This window comes from Mustela erminea, chromosome 16, assembly GCF_009829155.1.
Source record: "Mustela erminea isolate mMusErm1 chromosome 16, mMusErm1.Pri, whole genome shotgun sequence".
NCBI lineage: Eukaryota > Metazoa > Chordata > Mammalia > Carnivora > Mustelidae > Mustela > Mustela erminea.
In genome coordinates, this window is record NC_045629.1 from 14,192,036 (window position 1) to 14,216,377 (window position 24,342).

At 39.9% G+C, this 24,342-nt stretch overlaps 1 protein-coding gene across 1 annotated transcript in view; it reads right to left on the minus strand.

The window, feature by feature from the left end:
- The window catches only part of ASPH (aspartate beta-hydroxylase), a 215,430-nt gene that overhangs the window by 111,863 nt on the left and 79,225 nt on the right, over window positions 1-24,342 (minus strand). Inside the window, exons 8-13 of the mRNA XM_032316775.1 lie at window positions 23,435-23,491; window positions 22,899-22,949; window positions 22,389-22,421; window positions 17,404-17,439; window positions 13,560-13,604; window positions 1,978-2,019 (exon numbers count right to left, since the gene is read on the minus strand). Coding sequence (XP_032172666.1) covers window positions 1,978-2,019; window positions 13,560-13,604; window positions 17,404-17,439; window positions 22,389-22,421; window positions 22,899-22,949; window positions 23,435-23,491 — 264 coding nt within the window. The remainder of the gene's footprint in view (window positions 1-1,977; window positions 2,020-13,559; window positions 13,605-17,403; window positions 17,440-22,388; window positions 22,422-22,898; window positions 22,950-23,434; window positions 23,492-24,342) is intronic.

Below are 24,342 nucleotides of genomic sequence, written 5' to 3' on the forward strand. Positions count from 1 at the left end.
GGCTACTACTGACCTTCTGACCATGTCAGAAACAGGATCATCTGCTTCCTGATCACATCTGACCGCAAGTCACTGAAATCGTAGGAAACAAAACTAGGGAGAAGGTGGCTACTTACTTATCAAGATCAGAGTACATCATGATGTCACAGAAGATCAGGAAGGTGGGGCAACATGGGGAACTTGGGTCATGACTGAGCTAAATTCCAGTCATCTATGTAGAAAAGTCAACCAACAGCTTCTAACATTGACGAGAAACTTGCACAAGTAGCTATTTAGAAATGTGAAGTACTAGAAGAAACCGCTAAAGGAAAGTCAGGGATGGGACTCTTAGGGAGTAGGGGTGTAGAAGACTGCTGTTTTTCATTAGAAGTCCTACTTTAAAACCGTATCTCAGGGTTGCTTTCATAAAAAATTAAATACAACTAGTCAGGGGGAAAAATGCATGGCTAGATGTCTAATTACCAGCGTAAGGGCTACAAAATGACAGCCGGAGGTCAGCAATTCTGTATGCTTATCGAGTAATTATACACTGAGACCATGTACATTATGTATATTATAATGTTACATACTATTATATCTTCTCAAATGTAGACACTGCTTTCTTCACTCAAAATTAAAGGCACTTCTGAAATTGTAAGGTTTAATCATTAAAGATTTTATCATTCAAATGATATTACAAGCAAATAGAACTATTCTATGATCCCGTAATCACACTACTGGGTATTTACCCCCAAATACAAAAACACTAATTCAAAGGGATACATGCACCCCTATGTTTACAGCAGCATTATTTATAATAGCTAAAGCATAGAAGCAGCCCAAGTGTCCATCAATAGACGGATGGATAAAGAAGATATGTATATACACGATGGAATATTATTCAGCCATAAAAAAGAATGAAACCTTACCATTTGCAACAAAATGGATAGAGCTAGGTAGTATAATGGATGTTAAGTGAAATAAGTCAGTCAGAGAAAACAAATACCATATGATCTCACTCATGTGTGGAATTAAAGAAACAAAACCAACGAGTAAGGCAGAAAAAATAGACACACAAACCAAGAAACAGACTGTTAACTATAGAGAATAAACCAATGTTAGCAGAGGGGAGGGAGGTGGGGGATTAAAGAGCACATTTATTATGATGAGAAAATTAATTAATCAATTAAATGATGTGAAAAAATTTGTGAGGGATTAAATTAGTAGCCTTGCTTACTATTTAGAGATTCTTATTGTCTAACTTGAATTAAATACTTAAAAATGTCAAGGACTGGAAAGAACAAAGAGAAGTGGGATATGGGGAAAAAAAAGCATTATCCCATATCATCTATATAATTTTTTAACTTATTTCCTCACTCTGAGTAAGCTAAGGAACCTTTGTAAGAGCTGACTTAAAAGTCTACTGGGTTATTTTTTAGACTGGGTCTTGTAATCAACTGTGGGAAAGCAGAAACGATTCTATATGGATATAACCTTGTTTGCATGTCCTTCCAACAATTCAGAGTTTCTTGTGAAGAAAGAACATGTTCTAGTAATCTCTGGACCTCTATTCCTGGCACAGATGTTAACATAAACAATATTTAACATTTGCTAAGTACTTTCCCTGTGCTATACACTGCTTTAAGTACTTTATACATATTTTCATTTAATTCCCTTTGTAGCAACAGGAGTCTTCTGGTTTCTGAACTTGGTACTGTTTTATTCCCATATCAGAGAAGAAACTGAGGCACAGAGAGGGCAAGGAATTCTCAGACCATATATAGTGAATGGCAAAACCTGGATCAGAAGCCAGGGAATCTCTTTGGCTCTTAATGCTTATGTAAATATTAATAAATATTTGTTGATAAAACCATTAAAATAATAAGCCCAGAGGTAATTTAACTGATGATATAAAATAAAATCACAATGTTATTCATGAGTAGTATAATGATTTTCTTCCTATATATATTTGAAAGGCAGTTTATTTGATGATCTCACCTTTTTCTTTTATTTCTGGATCGTCTGTTTTTCTATTTGTTTCTGAAAAGTAAAGACAAAATAAAATAAGTATTGTAAAAGTCACCATTATTATCTCAAAATATAGGACGATATTTAAATGAATTCAAATAAATATAATTCAAGAAAAAATATTTCTGGGCATAGAATTCCATTTTCCTAAACCCTGAATTCTTTATACATGAAATTCGTTACGAAATATTAAGATTAGACTCATTCGACTTAATTTATAAAAGTCACTGGGCAGTCACTAGATATGAGGCATCAGGTTAAGTATTCCTCATCTACAGGGAAAAAGTGGCTGTGGGTCACCTCCACCGATTCTAAATGCCTCTGTGGGGTAAAGGCAAACTGGAGTGGAGAGAAGCCCTCATCAAAGCTTGCTCAATATTTATACTGTGTCCTAAAACCAGAAGACAACTTTATAATAGTCACCATGTGCTTTAAAGAAATGCCACATGTCCCCCTCACTGGGGTGACAGCAGTCTCGCTTCCCTAAGGACTTCACACATATACAGGTGGACCACTAAGGGTGCCTGCACTGAGCCCAGGTGCTGAGGAGCTGACAGCCCACTGGTGTCAACCTCTCACTAAGTTAATCAGTCAGAGGGTCCCTCCCACGAATGGGACTGAATGCAGTGAAACCCACCCAGAACCTGGACCAGTCAAATAATGTCCACCCTACATGGAAAACTATAGTACGTGACCTGACCATGCACTTTATTTATAACTTCATTTCTGTACTATCTCAGATCTGGCCTATGTTTCATATAAGTTGGGGGTGTAGCTAAATTTCAAGGTAGACCAGTTGATTACAGTTCCCATAGGTACTTACCTAGCTTTGGGTATTTCTAGAACGCGTGTATAGGCATATGTGTGGGAGTCAGGATGAGGCAGAGTTTGGGAGACTCAGACTCAGTTCCTCCCTCATAGTAGATCGGGCTGTGGGGTCAGATCAGGAGTACGACCACAGAACACTTGATTTTGTTGCTCCCCAGTTTCCTCCACTGATCATTCATATCAAACATTTCATTTCGAGAAAGTGACAAGTAAATCTGAGGCAGGCTTCCAAGACAAGGGAGGGAATTTTATAGGTCCAGCATTTTCAAGGAACTAATGGAGAGGAAGGGAATGACCTTGAAAGCTACAGCATGCCGGGTTTGGTCGAAGCACATCATGCCTGCCTCTTGCCACCCTTTGGAGAGGTCTACCTCCCTTTGTGCAAAGGAGGAAGCTGAGGCTGAGAAAGTCGAGTGCCCACTGTATCAAAGTCAGCCGTATACATCCTTCCAAAGCAGATCATCCTCCCCCAGCGCCCATCCCGTCAGTTCCAGAAAGAGAAACAGAGAGATAGGGTCCTGTAGCCTTTGCCTCCTGCAAAGAGTGGGTTTTATCGAGCTGACTGCCCACCCTTCCTGCCAGCAGGGCAGGAGGTACAAGGGATATTTTAAAAAAAAAAAAAAAATCCATTCCAGATCTCTGTTGAATGTCCCAGAATTTCTGATCTTATTAACTATAACCTCCTTTATCAAAAAGCTAGTCAGTATGTCATTTCATAGGATGCACTCTGGCAGGTGTCAAGGACACAGGATTGAGGAAAACAACAACAAACAATCCCGTTCCTCCTGGAGTCCTTCCAGTGCTACCAGCAGTGCCTGCAGGAAGGCTGTGACCCGCCTCGTCCTCCAGTAATCCGTCACCTGGCACTGGCATGGGGCCAGTGTGAGTCGAAAACACAAGCACGAAATCCAAGTTGCTAACCCGATTAAACAGGTGGGTGCTTGAAGAGTTTCCAGCTCTCCACACATCTTCCCACCGGCAGGGGAGAAACAAGGAGTGGTTTGAATGGGTGTGGAAGGGCCATGGCCAGGCAAGCTCCCAGGAACAAGGCCACCATCTTTCTTCCTCCTCCATAGCAGTATTCAGGATAGGGCGAGGAGTCTGACAGAAGGTCCAACCCAAACTTCCCCAGCTCTGGGGAAAAGCTCTCTCTCACATCCCCTTCTGTCCCTCACCCCACATCAGCCTGGGGACATCTGTGACTCATGTTTGGATATGGAGAAATGTGCAGGGGAGGCATCTTGGGCCCTCTGATTTTCAGTAGGTAAAGGTCTTTTCACAGAGATCCAGCGTCCCTCACTAGTATTCCGCAGAGCTAACAAGTAAAATGTAGCTCTGCTCTACTTCGTTCTCTGCACAAATGCTTCCCTGGGAGGCCCCATGTGGACCTGCTGTGCTCCAGAGGAAAAGGACTTACTGGATGCTTACTGTGTCCCAGGCATTGTTTTAAGCACTCACTGCAGAGGATCCCATCAACTCCACCCCACCCTGGGAAGTAGTTTTAATTGTATAGATAAGGAAAGGAAGCTCAGGAATTTTGCCAAAGGTCACAGAGCAGGTAAGACTGATTTAGAAAGTATCCTCTGTAATAATAATTCAATCACACTTTGTATGGTCCAATGATGGGACGTCTCTAAGTTAAAGGGTATGCTCAGCCCAATTCTGAAAATTACCCACGTCCAAGTTCACATGTAACTCATAGTGTTTAAGCACCTGTATCCAGAAGACGTGATGCATTCTCTAACTATACTGACTTTTTCCCCCTTTCAGAATAAGAAAAACCTTACTAAAAAGAATGGGATCTGAATCATTCAAAAATTATCATACACTGTTAAAGAAAATTGCCTTTGTGAATTCAAATACCCTGAACTCTAGGGTGTTCAGCAACTCTGCTCTTCAATTACTGACCTGTTCTTCTTGGACCTCACATATGTCCAAAGCTAATTTCCATTAAGGCCTAGTTTTTCTCACCAGTATCTCGTCTCACTGGCATCAGTGACTCTCGAGGACTCTGCTTCCCCAGCGCTGGCCCACTCAGCCAGTCACAGCTTCCCCAGCCCTTCTCTGTGTGTCTGCCAGTACTTCCTGAGGTCAGCCCTGCCCCCACCACCATTACTCCTTGGTCTCCAACCTGCTCTCCCACCTGCATTCGGGCCTCCCTCCAACTGTTTCCACCTTCCACCTGCTGCCCACGTGCTCACCATGAAGGACCATGGCTGGCAGGCCTTTCGGTCCCGCTGCCCCTCAGTTTCCTTATCTGCAAGCAGCGTTAAGCCCTCTCTGCTGGGAAAAATGCAACCCCCTAACACTCACAAAGCACTTAGCGGGGGAAATGCAGTTGATAAAAGTGGATCTGTTTCTCCTGAGTCTGAAGTCTTTATTTTTGTTTCTTCTGGGCATGCTGGAGGAGAAAACAACACTTTCCAGAACCCAGAGGCTTCTTCCCTAGTTGTCTAGTTCTCCTTTTCTGCCCCAACAGTGAACATCGAAAGACAACTTGCTATACCCTGTCCTGCCCTTCTACCTGCTCAGACTGTTTGGTCTTCTCAGCTACGATGGAGTTCATGAACACGTGGTATGATGGTCATGGGGGAGCGGGAGGCTGTGTGTTTGTGGGCCGGGGGGAGTGGCTTGCCTCGCTGATGCTAAACAAAAACCCCCAAAGGAGGGATGCAGAGGCTATTTCATTTTAATCCAGCCCCTGGCAATGTAGCATCAGAGCCAACATTAAACAAAATAAACATCACCTATCAGAAACAGGTTCAAAAAGGATTGAAGGTACACCTTCGTGATTTCAGTCATCAAAAAGATACTGTAATATTCCAATATACTAGTTAAGTAGAAAATGAACTGATTTTGTTACATAATAAAGTAATAATTCAAAATAATGACAATATAGAGAAGAATTCTGCATTTTATTGCACTCAAATAACATTAAACAGAAGACATTTACATTATTCTTAGAAAATCCATTGATATTGCCCAGCGTGGCACATAGTTGAAGACAAGGCTCATTAATTCAGGTATATGGAATCAGAAAGTATTTAGGAAGTTGACCACACCATAATGAATCCTCAGTTTCCAGAGTTCTAGAGATGATTATCTACAAAAATCCAGCAAAATTTTACTCATTTATCAGGTCTATGTCACTCCTAAGTTTCCCTAAAAAAATAAGGCTTTATAAAAAGTAGTGTTCTATAATTCATATTATGAATTAAGAGCGTTATTAGAATTAGAGTAGCAACTCTATATTACCCATATCACAGCTTTAGAAAATTATTGCTTTTCTTAGTAACTCAATCTTCTGGATTTCACCACACACTGGGTCAGCATGCATAACTCACTACATTGTAAGTATGATCTATAATGATAAAAATATAAAATCTCTTTGATTGTAACCCTAAAAGCAGGGGGGAAAGAAAAGTCATCTTATTTTAAAACAATGTTAACATTATCAAGAGCTAACCCTAAAATGGAAATGAAATTACTTCTTATGGCTTTTTTTTTTTTTTTTTAATAGCTCATGGTCCTTTCAAAATGATGATGTCACTACCTTCTTTTCTAACAAATGAGTATTTTCATCACAGCAACTATGTCCGAGCCAAAATAAACCACATTAAAAGTAGAGGAAACTCTTCAAGGTAGAAAGAAAAGGCTCATATGTTGCAAACAGCAGCAGGCAATGTGGCTGTGTGGACACTTTTCACACACAGTCCTAAATCAACCCAGCTAGAGGCCTCGTTCTCTAGTAAGATCACAGTGCCGCCTTCAGTGTTGGGAGGGCATAACTTAATCAGCAAAAGGCAGAGCAACCTTTAAAATGCACACTGGTACTTTATACAGGTTTTCTAAAATTTAAACAAATGCCGAAGGGACAAAGCTATTATATGCCTGATCCGAGGTGTCCAACAGTTTCTGCATGACAGAGCAGACCATTCCTTTTGCCTATATCCTAGCAAGGAATTTCATTGTTCCCCCTCAATTTAAAAAATAAATTAACCACGATAACTTAAGACTTTCACCAAAATATTCAATTTTCCTAATCAATGAGCTAACAGCTGCGAACCTCCAAATTGGAGTTTTACCCTGAATACTCCAAGCTAAGGTAGAAATGTCCTATGAGGGTATCAGTGCAGATATATACAAGTCCAATCTTCACAGCTAATAGCAACCATTAGTAGTGTTCCTCAGAGTGCAAGCGCGGGGCACTCCTCACGGCTTTGAGATCACACTTAATGCAGTTGACACAGGTCAGTCTGACAGACGTGGGGATAATCGCTAGCCATATATATACGAAACCCTGCCAAGAAGTTATTGCTACATCGTCACTATAATCAACTGTTACCTGAACAACACACACAAATGTAGGTAAGAAAGGAAGAGAAGAGAAAACCCAAAGGATCCACTAATGCTATCGAAAACGAACATGCAGGAGTGTAACAATACATGTAATTTCTGTTTCTAAAAACAAAAACAACAACAAAAAAAACACTAAAATGCCAGTGGACTACAATCAATTGGAAACATCTTTAGTATTCATTCCCAAAGATCTTGGTCTGCTCAGTAATTACGTCACAAGATCTATCACAGCCATCTTTTGGAGCGTATGCTTAGGCTGGTCCTCCTGTGGTAGTGGGGGCAGTCTTTCTGCAGCTTTAAGTATCTGCAAAAATAAGGGGAAATCTAAATTAAAGGACCAACCACAGACTGTGTAACTGCTTCATTCTCACTCTACTTTAAGAAAAGAAAAAACAAAACAAAACGAAACCAAACAAAAACACCAACAGAAGTAAATGCTTTTTATGCGTTATTGTTGTTTTTAAGGGCAACTCCTTCAACAGTGATTAACTACCCAGAGAAGTCCCTGGGAATTATTTGCAAAGCTGCTGAAGGAAACTTAAGCTTCTTAGAGCATCTGAGAATTACAACTAAATTTAAGAATTTCAATCTTTTGAGAAATACAAGCATTAACTCTCTTTCTCCCAACAGTATTTTCACTATATTAATAAGAAATGTAACAGAGGAAAAAAAAATCTAGCATGGAATTTGAAAAACAAATATAGGAGGGATTTCCAAGGAGCAACTAGATACTGTAAGTTGCAGTTAAAATACACTAATATAATCATATGCCAGTTTTTAATGTTACTGACAATATAAATAATATAAATGATCAGGCAAAAAAAAAAAAAAAAAAAAAAGTATACCGTCAAAGTCATTATTGTCCAAATTTTTTGCAAAAACTTTCTCATTCCAAACTTTAGTATCTGGTTGATTTTACCATCACAGCATTAGATCTGTTACAATCTGAGTAGGGAAGAAGATGGTGCACTTAAAGGTCCAACTAAATATTGAAATAATTTCTAAATCTCGAGTATGAGCCTTCCTTCCTCCCTTCCTATCTATCCATCTACATGTGTGTGTGCGTGCATGTGTATTCAGAAGTTTTTATATGAGCAGATTCGGTGCTAATGTGAGGTGACTAGAAATCTTATGTATACTTTCATATATCTAACAGAAATGAGCATTTATATACAAAAGACAAGTACAGGATTATTCATAGAAGCTTTTTCCTAACAGTCAGAAACTAGAAACATTCACAATAGCTATCAATGTAGAATGGATTTTTTTAATGTACATGTAGTAAATGATTGCAATGAATAAAAACCAGCACGATACTCTACAGAGTAGATGAAACCAGACACGATGTTATGCAACAACAAAAAAAGTCATCAAAAAAGTGTATCTGCGTTTGTGTATGTTTGCTTCTGGCTTTCTTTTATTAAATTCAAAAGCAAGCAAACCAATCAATGCTGACAGATCAGCACACTCACTGTTGGGGGAGATGTGACTGAGCGGGAGGAGGGAAGGTTTCTGGGGTGCTGGACGCTTTCTGACTAGTGGTACAGGAACGGATCACAGGCGCATTCCTTCACTGGCTGCTCAGCAAGCGAGCTCGTCTCTGTGTGTTAATTACACCTCAACAGAAAATGTTTTTACAAATGCCTTTGACTTTAGGTTGTCTTAGAATCTATCAGTGAGCTAGCCCAGGAGAGGAATGAGCATTCCTGTAACCTGTGCCATCAAACATACCTGAGGTAGTAGGAAGCTGTTTGAGGCATAGGGATGAGCACCAATTAAAGGGCAAATAACCTAAAAGCCCAGTTACAATTCTGAAGGACCCAAAAGTATGCTTCTGCATATTTACATTTTTTTAAAAGATTTTATTTATTTGACAGACAGAGCTCACAAGTAGGCAGAGAAAAAGGCAGAGAGAAAGAGGAAGAAGCAGACTCCCCACCAAGCAGAGAGCCCGATGTGGGGCTCGATCCCACAACCCTGAGATCATGACCCAAGCCGAAGGCAGAGATCCAATGCACTGAGCCACCCAAGTGCCCCTGCTCCTGCATATTGAAAGATGACTCTACTCAGAGGTGGTTCACTGAGTGGCAAACCCGGTATGTCCGAAATCGAGCCAATCACCTCCTCTGCTACTCTCCATTTCCTCTTGCCTCCAACAGGTCCATGAAGGGCTGACCATTCATTCAATCAGGTCAGGAACATAGGAATCGTCCTTGATTCTTTCCTTCAGTCAGCCCTCTCTCCCCGAAAACTGCTTCCCATTTGAGTTCCCATGAGGTGGTCCGGCCAGTCCCACAGCTGAAGCATCTCCGGTCTCCAGCTTGGCTCAGTACATCTGCCCCTTCCTCGTCTCCACCTCCTCACTGGTCTGCTCTTTTCAAATCTGGATTTGATCATGTGACTCCTCTGCTTAGAATTTTTCAGTGGCCTCCTGCCACCTTTAGGCCCAGATTCAAATTTTTAAACATCATTTTTGAGACACTCCAGGAACTGACGCCTGCCTGTTTTTCCACTTGTCTTCTTACACCTTTGTATGGCTCACTGTCCTAGCCCTTGTTCCGCAAGCACTTGCTTCTTCTGCTCCCCACCCACCAGCTAGTGTCACTTCTAACAGCACGACAACACATGGGGAGACCTTTCTGACTCTCCATACCCTTGTTCCCAAAGTTGGATTAGTTATCCCTCCTTCTCTGTGCTGCCCTGCCTACCCCTCTGGGGGGTTAAGAACATCACAGTGGTTGTTTTACTCAGCTGTATGCCCAGAGGACTGGGACCTGCTATGGGGGCAGGCACTGTCTTATTTTTTGAGTCTGGCTGGGTGCCTTAGTGATCATGTTAGGAAATGCTGGATGACAAGGGGAGGCATGAGTGAAAGTTCGCACAGGTGCAGCAGAGTGAAACCATCAGCACTGCTAGACCAGCCCACGGTGGGATGAGTTACAAGTGTTACCTCCATTTTCAGAGAGATGGGAGCAACAGAAACACTGATGCTTATATAGCTCCAACTTGAATAATATGATTATCACCATAAAATATTAATTTCTTTTTTTTTCTGGCATGGTATGACAGAAAAAAAATTGTTACTGGAACCAGTTAGTAAAATGGCCTTAACATACAGTTTGGCAGGAAATTTTACTCAGATGAATTTCGTGATTCCTTCATAAATGAATCAATTTGTGCTATGCACATTTATTGTGTCATATTGCCAGAATCACATGCTTTATGATTTCAAGTAAAAAATCTGAGTTTGGGGGCGCCTGGGTGGCTCAGTCTGTTAAGCAACCGGCTTTAGCTCAGGTCATGATCCTGGGGTCCTGGGATGGAGTCCCACATCGGGTTCCCTGCTCAGCGGTGAGTCTGCTTCTCCCTCTGCCTCTGCCTACTGCTCTGCCTACTTGGGCATGTGTTCTCTCTCTCTCTCTCTCTCAAATAAATAAATAAAATCTTTTTTAAAAAATCTGGATTTTAGGAGACAGGTAAAAACTCACTAAGGAGCCTGGATTGCAAAAACAATTTTTTATAAAAGACTGGTATTCAAAATGATCGACTTCTAATATCAGAATGATCAATTCCCAGAACTGACTTTGTCAAGAGCAAAGCACTTATAAATTTACAAATATAAAGAAAAGATAAAAAATTCAAGCTACTGGACAACCCACTTTCTACCATAAATCTTAATATTCAACACTTCTGGGTCCTAGCTGAAGTACTAACGTAGAGTAAGGGAAAGATGCTGAATAAGATGACAGCTCTATCTTTATCACATCAGAACAGCTCTCAGAACTCATCAGCCCTTAGGCCTTCCCTATGAAAAGTCCTCTAGAGCACAGAAACCCAGAGCCTGAATTCTGGAGCCAACAGGCAAGGGGCAGCGTCCGTTCTACCACCCACTGGCTCTCACATCAGCTTCGTTGTGTCTCAGTTTTCTCATCTGTAACATGGAGATAACAGCATGTCTACCTCTTAGGCAACCAGAAATCTTAAATGAGTTAATTCATGGAATGTGCTTAGAAGAACTCCTACAGAATGCTTACTACTTCCTAAAGGGTCATATTCCCTGTCCCTAGTGTGTGGGTCAATACAATGGTGAACTAGGACAGTCCCCGCCCTGCGGGGTTAGAGCATGCCAATAAATATACTATTGCGAACTTTGATAAGCAATATTAAGACAGTATAACCTAGTCTTGGAATGATCAGGGAAGGCAAAGTAATCATCACTTAAGATCCCAAGGGCCAGAGTAAAGTGCACTAAGAGCTAGCATGTTGCAGAGGTCCTCCATTAACATTTCCCCTGAATAATAGACTTTCAAGATTGGAAGTTAAGGAGCATTGCAAAGTTGGGGGAGACAGGCCCCATCATCAGTGTTCCTGCAGTTTCTGTCATCCCACAGATGTTAAGCACTTAAAAGAGCAGTTGGCTTATTGTACATGAAGATCACGAATACAGAGTTTCAACGATTATTCTTTTATAACACTGAATAAAAGAGGTTGTAATATAAACTAAGTCTATGAAAATAATGGGAAATAAGCAAAGCAAGTGCAATCATTAAAAATACATATTGCTAACTCTTGGCCTCACAGTCTCTTCTGGAAAGGTCGCACTGTAACTGGGCAGCAGGTTAATCCAATTTTTATGACACCAAATTATAGGTTACAACTTCCTGAGCAGGTCTTTCAGGATTTAACTTCTCTTTATTCACCTCGGAGACCAGGCTAATTAATTACTAAACAAAAATAGCCACAGTCACCATTTATTTATTGGGAGCTTATCATATTTCAGTGAGTACACATATTTAGCAAATCTTCGTTTTTATGTGCTTCGGTTGTTAAATACCTCCTCTAAAATAGCACCTCCTTCCAGCACCCGAACCACCGGGTATTTCATATTTATGTTGCAAGGAAATTCTTGCACTCAGCTTATAAAACATGGGAAAAAAAAGCACAGAAATTTCTGGCCAGAAAACAGTATTATTTTTATGCCTTCGCTAAAGTCAGGTCAATATTAAAAAATATGAACTGTAACTAGAAAAAGGCCAATGTTGTAAAAACTCATTATTTTAAAAAATACTTATAAGACAATTTCTTTAAAGTACAGGACAGTAATCAAAATGCTAATTCAGTAACATGCTCTGCCTCCTCAAGACAGAAACGAGGCCCTCTGGAAAGCACCACTCAACAAGAAAGAAGAAATTATAAGGCAGGATAGAATCAGCAGCTCCCCCTGCTCTGCGCACCTTTCCTAAACACAAAATACACGCACCTGCGCAGTATCCATCATGTTAAAGTCCCAATTCTCCATGGAATTCCATTCTCATTCACATTATAATACCAACAACACAGTTCTTTTAAGCATTTGTACAGATGGTATAACAATCACCAAAACCTAAAACATCCCAACGTGAAACAGGCAAAGATGAGCTGGGGTATACAACTAAAAATATTCTTTGATTATAAAAGTTATTTTTTTTCCTTGAAATTTATTATTTAATAGGTTTTGGCAGTTATTATTTCTACAGACTCAAAAAGCGTAATGCATATCATTGCCACAAAATTCACATTAAGCGTCTAAAAAATAGGAGCAATAATTCAACCATTAAGTGACACAAAAAGAAAGAAAATGGAAATAAAACACAGAAACAAGAGGAAATACACCTGGCCTAGTTGGGATAGAGGTACTGGAAATTCCCCTCTTGATAAAACATGTTTCCCACTACGAGAACAGGAGGTTTGTATGTCATTTCTGGTTGCAGGTAGAGTTCATGTCATCTCTAAAATGCCATTTGAAAACACAGGCCTTGGTTGAAATGATGTCCCCATTCCCTAAATTCACTGCTGTAAGAGGGACATGTGGCAGAGGGGAGGGAAAAGTGCAGAAACGGATTAACCCAGTGAGCTGGAAACAAAGACTTCTGGTACTAACGAGGCCCAGGGCACTACGATGCCCTCATGGGAATGGGGAACTAGAAAAGTCAAGTCACTAAATTATGCACTACTAAACTCTCATTTTAAGGCAAATCAGATTCCATCATCAATTAGCTTATCAGTTAAAAAAAGGGGGGGGAACCCCACCTAACTACTATTACACCATCTATAATGGCCAAAATCACATGGCACTTTGATTATTACTGCTCCTCACCTCCTAGCTCAACAGGGATTGACTGAATCTGACCTGTATTTTCCTTTACTTTGGCTCAACTGATCAAAACACAGACAATTTTCTCTTTAAATTGAAGTACAATTAATCCTTCTCTCAGGATTTTTACCCTTCATAGACTAGTGACTTCCTACAGCCACTGTGACTATCAACAGTACATTTTAAGTTAAAACAGAAAAGGAAAGGGCGATTCAACCAAAAAATGTCATACCTAGTGGTACTTCCTGTTGTTCTTCAGCAGGGGGCATGTGCGCTTCTAAAATAAGAAAATTACAGTACATTACATACTGCTGACCAGTGTTTCAAACACAGATTGTATTTAAGTTACAGTGATTATTTTTACAGACATTTCTGGAATATGACTGCAATGATGACAAAAACATTAGGTTTTCACACTATTACAACAAAGAAGAGTTAGCCATAACTTTGCAAAATGTTGTATACTTTCTCAAGTGTGCTGTAAAACAGGCTTTCCATATCTGCCTAACTGACTAACCATGACCAAAACTCATTGCCTGTGCAAAGGAGATATGAACTAAAACCCCGGTCTTCACCACAATTTTGCATCAGACTTGATAAGAGAGCTGAGGAAAGAGGTCTAAAGTATCTTGTTAAAAAAGTTTTTAATACACAACCCTAAATGCAACATGAATGAAACAACACAAAGAAACTGAAAGAGAGTCCTAAAAGTTAATTACTATCCTTAATAAAGTTTCTGAAAAATAATTTTCAAGATAACATATTCTAAGAAAGGCCAAAAATAAGGATATGACTTTTTAAACATCTTGCCTTTTTCCCTGGCCACTTCAACCCATTTGCATCTAAAGAGACCGCAGATAGACCTTATCAAATAATGGTATAATAATATACTGATCTGATTCCATCTATCAAATTATATCACATTTTAAGATCTTCATATCTAACAACCCATTGAACATTACCTTAATCTAGAGATAAGATTACATCAGTTTTCCTTTTGCTCCTGAAGACGTGGAACAGACTTGGGTCAAAAGGAAGAATTTTTATAGCATTTTCTAAAACTCATATATTTATGCAGCTATTTAACCATTTTTCTTCTTAAATTAATTTGCTTCTAATTTTAAGAATAATACATACCCAAATGGAAGATCTGGAAATATTTTTTACATAAAAGGAAAAAGGAAAAAAAATTCACCTATTCCCACTAATCTCAATGAATATTCTTGCATATTTCGTTGTTTTAGTGGCAGTGCTATGAACAACTACGTTTCTCTGTTATGAATGGCTTGTTAAGGTTTGCCTACTGATCTCATTCTTAGTAAGTTAGAGAACTACTAGCACTGTATCACCCTTACCAATATTTTTTCTCAGAATGTCTTTTACTTGTCATTTTAGGTCTGAAAAACTTGTGTGCATCATAAAGTATTAATCACATTATTATTTCCATCACTGATGTTATGCTAAGAAAGCCTTATTATTATTTCAAGATAAAGCAAATTTTGAATCTGAAATTCAAAATTTCAATTTAGTTTTATTCTGAAAAAGTGTACATTTAACAGACTCACCTGAAATTTATTTTGGCAATGATATAATGGGAGGATTTTTTTAAAGGAAACAGTAAACTTATTATTATATCAGCACAGACTGATTTTCTTTACTCCAGGACTTTTTAAACCCACTTCAGTATGGATTTCAACTCCTACCTTCATGATGATGGCTCCCAAGCACATCAGTCTCAGGTCTCACCCATCTAGCTCATAACATTGGCACACCCAACGCCCTACTTAATACCTTCACCTGGGAATCCTGCATCACTCCCAAACTTAAATATCTAATATGGAGCCTTGGTTTTCTCCCCTAAACCAGTTTATTCTGGATCCTACTTTTGCCACCATCCCACAGTTGGTAAACAGTCCCATCATTTGATAGTTATTCAAACCAAACCAAAGTCTCCCTTTATTTCTCTTTACTTCACAACCATCAGAAAGGTCCATCAGTTATAATTCAAAAATATATCTCAAATTCAAAACTTGCCCCTCTATTTTGACAGCCACGACATTCCTCTAGGCCACCATGATCACTTCCTGGATTGGCACCCAAACATTTCCTTACAGGGTGGTCCCTGCCTCCATTCTTGTCCCCATCTAATCCATTTTCTAATTAGGAGTGAAAGTAATTCCTTAAAATAAGTCGAATTATGCCATACTTCATTTAAGTATTTTTCCCAGATTCCAACTGCACCTGGACTATAATTCAAATTCCTCACTAGGTCTTCCAAGTTCACAACTGATCGTCACCTGAATCTTTAACGCTTAAATCAATTCAAGTTTAGTTTTCTGTTGCCTATAACAGAAAGTAACCTTCCTGACAGATGGGGCAGTAAAGAGGGTTTAGGCACAGGGCTGATACAGCCTAACCTCTACTTTTGAATAGATCACCCTAATGGTATCATGACAGGTGGATTTGAAGGAGACAAGTATCTAGCTGAGAAGATGGGCTAGAAGGCTATCACTGCCATCCAGGAAGGTGATGAGGGCTGAACTAGATCACCAGAGCCACAGAGGAAAGAAGGGATTTGAGAAATGTTTTGGAAGCCCAGTCAGCAATACTTGGGACTGATTAGCTACAGAGATAAAGGAAGTGTCAATGATGACACTGTCATTGCTGGTGTGGGAATCCAACTATATTTTGATACATTGAGCCAAGTCAAGGACAGTGGGCAAGAGAAGGTTAGAGGGCACGTGAAGATGATGAGTCCCTTCTCACCGACCACTCAGGTTCCAAACACAGAAGCACAGAAACTACAGAGAGGGCTAACGGCACACAGTCCAGAGCCCCACTGCCCTGCAAAAAGAATTTCCTTAGCAGTCTCCACTATATCCTCTACTGGCTTATCAAAATGCCTGTAGAGGATATAATGGTGACTTTGGAAAAGTCTTTGGAAAAACTACTTCAAACACAGGAAAGGCAGGGCCAAGATGCATATTGTAACGTTCCGCCTCTTATATAAAACAATATATGTGGGATGGGTTGGATAAAGTTTTTCCTAGGGATGGGGGGTTTCTCTTTTCTGACTCTGACTGAATAAAAAAACAGATTTGGCTATATTATTCAAAGACAACTGAGTCACAGGAGGTAGGAGAAAAAATGAACACTATCCAGTCTGCTACATGAAATGAATTTACGTGTGTGCAGTAGTCACAGCAGCTGTGGAAGAGTCTCTGTCAGCAGCTAAGTGGAAAATGAGGGCAATTACGGTATTCCCACATTCCCTCACTCCTCCCCATCTTCTCCCATTTCACTCAACTGTACTATTAAATATTCTGCCTAACCAAGCTCAGAAGCAACAACCTTTAACCTGAAAACTGACAATGAGTGGCTCAGCAATGAATTCTAAGAGTAACACAAAGAGCAAATGCCATATTACTTGTTCCCTGTGGCAACTTCCTGCCGTTAAAGCCCAGGGACCCCAGAGTCCACTGTAGGCCCAAGTCTGGGTTGAATACCAGCTTAGCCATAAAACAAAACAAAACAAAACAAAACAAAAACCCGCAATAAATTACTCTACCTTTTCAGTGTCCACTGTGAGGAACAACCAAAATAACATATGTGAAAGAATACTGCAGGCGGTTAGGATCTCTGTAACTCTACATGCTGTCGAAGCACCACCATGTAATATAGGCAACAACTGTTTTGGAACAATCCCTTCACTTTCAAAAATAGTCTGTCCAGCTGAACCACAACATAAAGAACCCAACTTTCAACCCATCCCTGCCCAAGGCTAACCCTGTCTGACAAAACCACCCTCGCTGAAGAGCCTTGCTATAACTAGTTATTTGCTATTGGACTATCCTGGTTTTATGTTATTGCACTTTTCACAATCTGTAGTTACTTCATCATGTCGGACCACGAGAATGCCAACCCCAAGGAAACCAGAAATCTTAGCCATCGTCTTCACGCTCTCCCTCCTAGCCCCAAGCATCCTACAGACACCAAAGTGTCCAATACATATCTGCTGAATGTGTGAACATAATTTTAATACAAAAAGTAAAACTATCTCTATAAAATTAACTTACCTTCTAAAATTGTGTTTGAATCTTCTATGGCATTATCTAAAAAAAAAACCAAACACATTTTACATTAACTCACACTAGATTCCTAAATTAACTTATCTCTACTAAGGTAACTAAATTTGGCTCTTTTTAGACTAGGGCCTTCTTATGGAGACTCATAACTCTTTATATTAGCATATCAACTTTAATTCCTAAATTATATTCAAAGTATACTTCAAATAGACTGACATCATTCCTAATGACATAAAACTCACAACATAAGTACAAGGAAAAGAATATATTGACAATATGCAATTACCTCCTTGGAGACTGGAAAATGTCTTGGATTTCTGCCTACATCTGTCTTTGTCCCACAAGTTATCTGAGTTTTAATAAATACAAAGGGGGGCTGACTCACAGGAAACACCCATTTAGAGAAAAAGCTTACCTGAACTTTCTAGACCTTCATTTTCCGAAGGTTCGTATACTAGAAAATACACACAAAAAATAATCCTTTAGGGCTACATAACTCACTGTGACACAACATTCCCTGTATAATTTTATGAGCAGAGACAATGTCTAATTCATCCTTGAACCCCTGGGACTTAGTCACTGGCAAGTGGCAGGCTATAGAGCAGGATAGGAAAGAGTCTGGTGTGGAGTCAAACACAGATTGAAAGTCCAGGTCGGCCACCTTTTAGCCATAGGAGATGGGGAAGAACCTTAATTTCTCCCATTTTACAAATGCTTTCTTCATGTAAAATGGGAGAAATTAAGGATCTTCCCCAATTACTGGTTACCAGGATCCAAAATCTGTTTAGTTCCTGGTGGCACTGAATTTCCCTTTTCTATCTTTCATGTCTGTGGGGGGAGGATTCTGGGCTTTCACCAGGCAAATTCTCTGTTTGTTTAGGTAACAACTCTCTGATCTTCCACCTGGAGGCAAACACTCCCGGTGCCAGCCCCTCAGAGTGAGGGTTCAGCTGGCAGGCCATGAGCCCACTGCCCGATTTCTCTTGTTTAGTTGCACGGGGCTCAGGGCTCTCTGCTTTGCTGCAAAGGAGGCTCTGGTTTCTTCTTTTGGGCTCAGCTGGGTCACACATCTTTCTTGGTCAACCCAATCCCAGCTTTTTCCATTCTCCAAAATGCCTCAAATTTTCTGGTTCACTTTGAGCGAGCATTCTTATTTTCTTACCACAGTTATCAGTGTATTTTTTATAATCATTTAATAAAGAAAATTTTTTTAAGCAACCAAAATTAATTAGTATCTATATTTCAGATACTAATTCTCAGTGCTGGGTAGAGTAAAGGACAATTTTAATCCATCATCTTCTGTCCTTCTGGTGGTACTGGTAAGAGAGAGGAGCAGCACGTTTTTGCTCACTGTCACTTTGAACTCTGTTATATTTAAACCTGCTCAAGACTCGACCAACTTAAAGAAAAAAAGCCCTTTCTTGAGCCTACTTCCCCTTGCCCCAACTCTCCCCTCCATTTCACAATCTCATTTCTTCAGAGAGTCATTCACATTTGCTATCTCACCCCTCACTTCCTTCCCCAAACACTGCCATCTGCTTGTGGCCCTGACTCACCCCTGCCAAGACTCCTCAGAGACCACCTCACTCCATCTAATGGACGAGCTCCACCTCACTGAGTTAGAGCTCCCAGCAGCTCCTCCCTTAAACACTTCAGTGTGACTGTGTTCTCTTTTCATTTCTTCCTTTCTCCTTCTCAATCTTCTTCTTCACCTTAGTCCTACCAGGCACGAAATGTTGGCTTTCATCGAAGGCCAGCCACAGAGCCTCCCATACCCCTACACTGTCCTCCCTGCATAAGTGATCTCAGACTTTGGCTTCAATTATCTTGTACAGACTCACCACTCCCAAACTCACAGCCACCAATGCGAGTTCTCGGCTGAGATCCAGGCACCACCAACTAGGTTATTACATATCCCCCTGGATGTCACGACAGACACTGTCAACATGTACAGACTGGACTCACAGCCTCTTGGCCCTTTCCTGTTTTCCAGTCCTGCCTTAGGGGAAAAGCACCACCATCCATCAAAGGCACCTTGCTCTCTGCCCCAGCTACACCCACACATCATGCCCCGTCAATGTTTCCTCCTTACATTTCTCATCTTGTCCGCTTCCCTTTACTGCCACCACCCTGGTTTAAACTACTTTATCTCTGTCCACCTTCATCTGTGTCCCCTGACAACGGCTCCGGCCAAGGTCACCAGGGGGCCACTGTCATACTAGATGCAATGCATGTGTTCAGTGCCTACCTCGCGTGGGTCCTCAGCAGCATGGGACTCAGCTGAACATCCCTTTGCTGAAACTCATCTCCTCTGATTGCTCTTTAGGCAGAGATGGGGCCCAGGGCAAGATCAGATTGGAATAATGGCACTAAACTAACTGGTCTCCCCATATCCACTCCTGTCTCTCTCCAGTCTATGTGCTACATGTCAGACCGATCGATCTTTACAAAACACACATCTGATTTTGTAGCGCCTTGAACAATGCCCTGAGGGTAGGTGAATATGCCAGACTAACTCTAGGCATCCTCTGGACCCCAGACACAGCGCAATCTCAGCCCAGATGACACTGCCAGCCCTCCAGACACATCTTCGCACCTCAGAGTCTTCTTGCGACATTCCGCCCACCTTGCCCTTGCCTTGTCAATGGCTCTAACCTTCCCTTCTAACTTCAGGGAAGCCTTCCCTGGTCCACAAACTAGGTAGGTCTCTTCACTGTATGCTCTTGTTACACACTGTCCTTGTTCTCACCAGCACTTAGTACAATTTCAAGTAAACACAACTGAAGTTACTTGTGTGATCAAACCGTGTGTGTTCCTCATTAGAACTGCTCCAGTCCTGTTTTAGACATAAAGTAGTTAATATGTATGCATTATATGAATAAATCGATCAGAAGGTAAGCTGGTACTGTCATATCCTAGGTATATCCAATGTAGGCTTAATGCTTTCTAATTTGTTTTCCAGGTTCTAGATGTAGGGAGTTTAATACGGAATATATTCTGTTCACCTACTGAAAAATGGTTTTGTTTTCACCCTACTTACAACTCACTTACATATGTTCACTTGGCTTCCCTAGTTGGTTCCTGAATGCCGCAAATGTATCTTGTTGGAACACTGTGAATAATCCTATTACCACTTCTATCAAACCCCTTTTGTTTGAAAAAGTTCAGGTTCTATAGCAAGATAATCTAGGGTATCTCAAAATCTTAGGATCCAAAGTATCTCAAATCTTGATGACCCCTTAGGTCCTACTTTATTACTCTTTTTTAACATGTTAAACTGTGCTTATTCTGATTCTCTGCCTATGAAAACACACTTATTTTTATAACATCTTTTTTAACACAGTATCTAATTTTACACTTCTTTCCAGTTTGATTTTAAGGTTCTCTGGATCTAGTCTGCAAACTGCCTTCCAAACATGTTCTTCCTAGCACATTTAGACAAACACTATAATGAGTGACAGAAATGAGAAAAGTATCTCATCTCTACATACAACTTTTATTTCCAAATTTCTATTCTCTCCTTTAAATTTGAAACTGAAAAGAAAATCTAGATCCAATCATACTGGCCAAGTTATTTAATTTCTTATAAAAACATTAGTTCTTAAAGAACTAATTCTTAAAGAATCTAATTCTTAAATTAAATAATTATTAATTAAATTGTATTAAAATTTATTAAAATTTAATTAAAATTAAAATTCTTAAAGAAACTAATTCTTAAAATTCTTAAAGAATGCAGGATGCTTCCAATGGCATCATTCATACTCCATTAGAGATAGCCACTGTGACTGGTCATCTTCGTAGGGCCTTAAATCTTAAATACACGTGCTTAACAAATTAGCATATCAGGTTTATACACAGCCAGTCCTAATTTTCTTCAATTGAGAACCACCAACTGTCATGAGACCATATATTTCTTGAGAGTAGGGACTCCATATTGCTCCTATTTGAATGTCAAGCCCCCAAACCATCAGCCTGTAAAGTCCTCTATAACTGACTCAAGCACTATACATTTCTCCGTCCTTCTTGCTTCACACACGAAGTTATGCTCAGCTGACTCTGTTCCTTTTACAGAGTCATCTATGAAGGTGGCAGAATAAAAATGATATACCATTGGCTTTATCATTTCTTAGTCATATTATCTTATGCAAATCACTTACATTCTCCGAACCTTATTTCTTTCATCTCGGAAGTCGCAAAAAATAGAATCTACTTTGTGGAGTTTAATAAAACAGGCTGGGGAATGCTTTGGCAACAAACTGAAAATATAAATGCCCAAATCTGAATCTAGTGCCACTCATGCCAAAAACATGCCCAAACTCTTTTGTTTATGCCACTTTTAAGCCTGCAGTGAAATTCTTTTGTAACTTTCTTTATGCTAGTAGACCCATCTCCTTTAAGAGTGGATTATTTTGGGGCACCTGGGTGGCTCAGAGGGTTAAGCCTCTGCCTTCGGCTCAGGTCATGATCTCAGCGTCTTGGGATCAAGCCCCACATCGGGCTCTTTGCTCAGCAGGGAGCCTGCTTCCTCCTCCTCTCTCTCTGCCTGCCTCTCTGCCTACTTGTGATCTCTATCAAATAAATAAATAAAAAATATTTTAAAAATTTAAAAAAAAAAAAGAGTGGGATTATTTTGTGGAAGAAACTAGAGTAGTTCAACTTTCACTAGTTTTCTATGCATCAGACATTATGTTAGTCGAAAGAGAGCTAAGGCTATAAAGTAATGAGATACGTTTTCTGGATAATTTTTAGCTGCTTCTGAAGGCAACTTGAAAAGAGTTTAAGAAATTACTTAGTCAATGGCCGAACCAATGGGGGAGGTAGCCAATCTCCCCAGGTAAATTCTTTGAAAACTCCCATTCATTTGGAGCTTTTAAGTTACGGTATTTGAAGCTTAAAACACTACCCTCTATAACTCTAAAAACTATGAGTAGTCTTAAAACAAGTAGATGGCTTAAGGTTGAGAAGCATTTTCAAACCTGGTTCATCATAGTCTTGGTATGTAAGGTCATCTGCAAAAAAGATCATAAAACTCAGTATTAAACGGGTCATTCTATGCAACTGCTTAGCTTAAAAAAAAAAAAACAAAAACACACAGCTTAATCTCAAATACAGAATTCTGTTCTCTTAAATATCAGTGTCTGCGGTCAGTGATAGGTGCCTCTGCCCCAAAAACACTAGACACAGTAAAAACACTAGACAAGTAAATTATTTTCATAAAAATTCTTCAAGCTGGCATAAAGTAAGATATGCAAAAGTAGCATTAAGGATTAATATCCCGTATTGTCATGGTGCCAGTGTAGATGAGCTAAAATATGAAAGCCTGATACTCTTTTCATAATCAAATCTTGTTACAAAGCAAAAAGACTTGTATTAGGTGTTAGGATTCCTTCTCTGACTCCCTTGAAAGAAAAATCCCTTTAACATAGCATTACAACCATAAAGCCTTGAGTAATGTTTATAGTCTAATGAAAATATTCATTCAGTACCTGCTTCGTGGTACCTTCTTTCATCATCACCCACTACTGGCTCCATGGAATCTAAAAGGAAAAACATATATACCTTTGTCAAACGTGAAAAAACCAAATACATTACTAGATGCCATTCTGAAGTATTTACAAATTAATTCCAATTTTCACCAGTGGGTGAGATAGATATTATCATTATCATTCAGTAAAATTTAAGCTGAATAAAGGTCCATAATTTGCTCTCTCAGTCACAAAGACAGGAAGGAAAAGAACCAGTGAGACTCCACTATACCACTCCGCCTCGTCAATTCCCGAATTGCCTTCCCAGCATCCTATCTACAAAGGGCAAAGTCCCAATGGTGGTTTGAAAAATACATCTCCTTTTTTCCTCATTCCTCCATGTAATATTAAACTATATTCAGGAATTTCTATAAATGTCTGGGCAACCAAAAAGGACTGTGAGTATTGTAAAGAGGACTCTGCCGAATCTGAGTCAATCATTAACCCTGGGGTAGAATGGCCTTGGCCAGTGCCTTAAACCGAAACGTATCACAAACCTGGATTGTCCTGCTCATACATCATCTCTTCCATATCCTGATTATAAACCTGTGAAGCTGTAAGTTAAGAAATGATTAGAAATTACAAATCTATCTCAAGAAGGATTGCACTTGATACACAAAATAGGAAAAGCATAATATCCAGGAGTGCCAGAAATGTAAAATCAAATCATAATGATGCTCACATTTATAGTCACCCAGGCACTCACTTTGGGAAATGCCGAACACAAAGATGAATGAGACAGTCCCCATCATCAATGGGTTTATAACTGAGCCTCAAACTGGTGAGGCTATAGTCTCACTTAGATTATACAAATTCAACTATATTCAGCCAAAGACTAATGAGACAGAGACAGAGAGAGAGAGACCAGAGACGGCGGGGCAGGTGAGCCCTCCTCCCGTCCACTCAGCAAGCACCTGCTGCAGAGCGTGCCTGAGGAAGGGCACACGCACCCCAGCCCCTCACCCTTGGACCCAGTACCTGAGTACTCCCAGATCACAATACAATTCTAGCATTTGTTGAAGCAATATAGGTCCTCCGTGTCAGCCAAGGATATCATGGGGTCCTCAAGCACAAAGAAAGGGATCTATTCTAGCACTGGAAGAAAAACTGGCCAACACAGGCTGACTGAGAGATGACATGTCCATCTCCAGTGTGGCCATATCTTCTGAGGATGCCTGACTAGCGACAATACACAATTTTGACCTTTCTTTGACTTTGTAATTTAAGACTACAAACATGTACTTCTACTGTATGTCTTGGCCTAGCTATCCCATTACAGTGTATTTATCTTCAGGAGTGGACTTCAAAAGCACAAAAACTATATTCACAAAGAAACATATAGATGAAATTATGACATAATATATCTAAGTTATATATATAATAATTAACTATATTCTATATATTT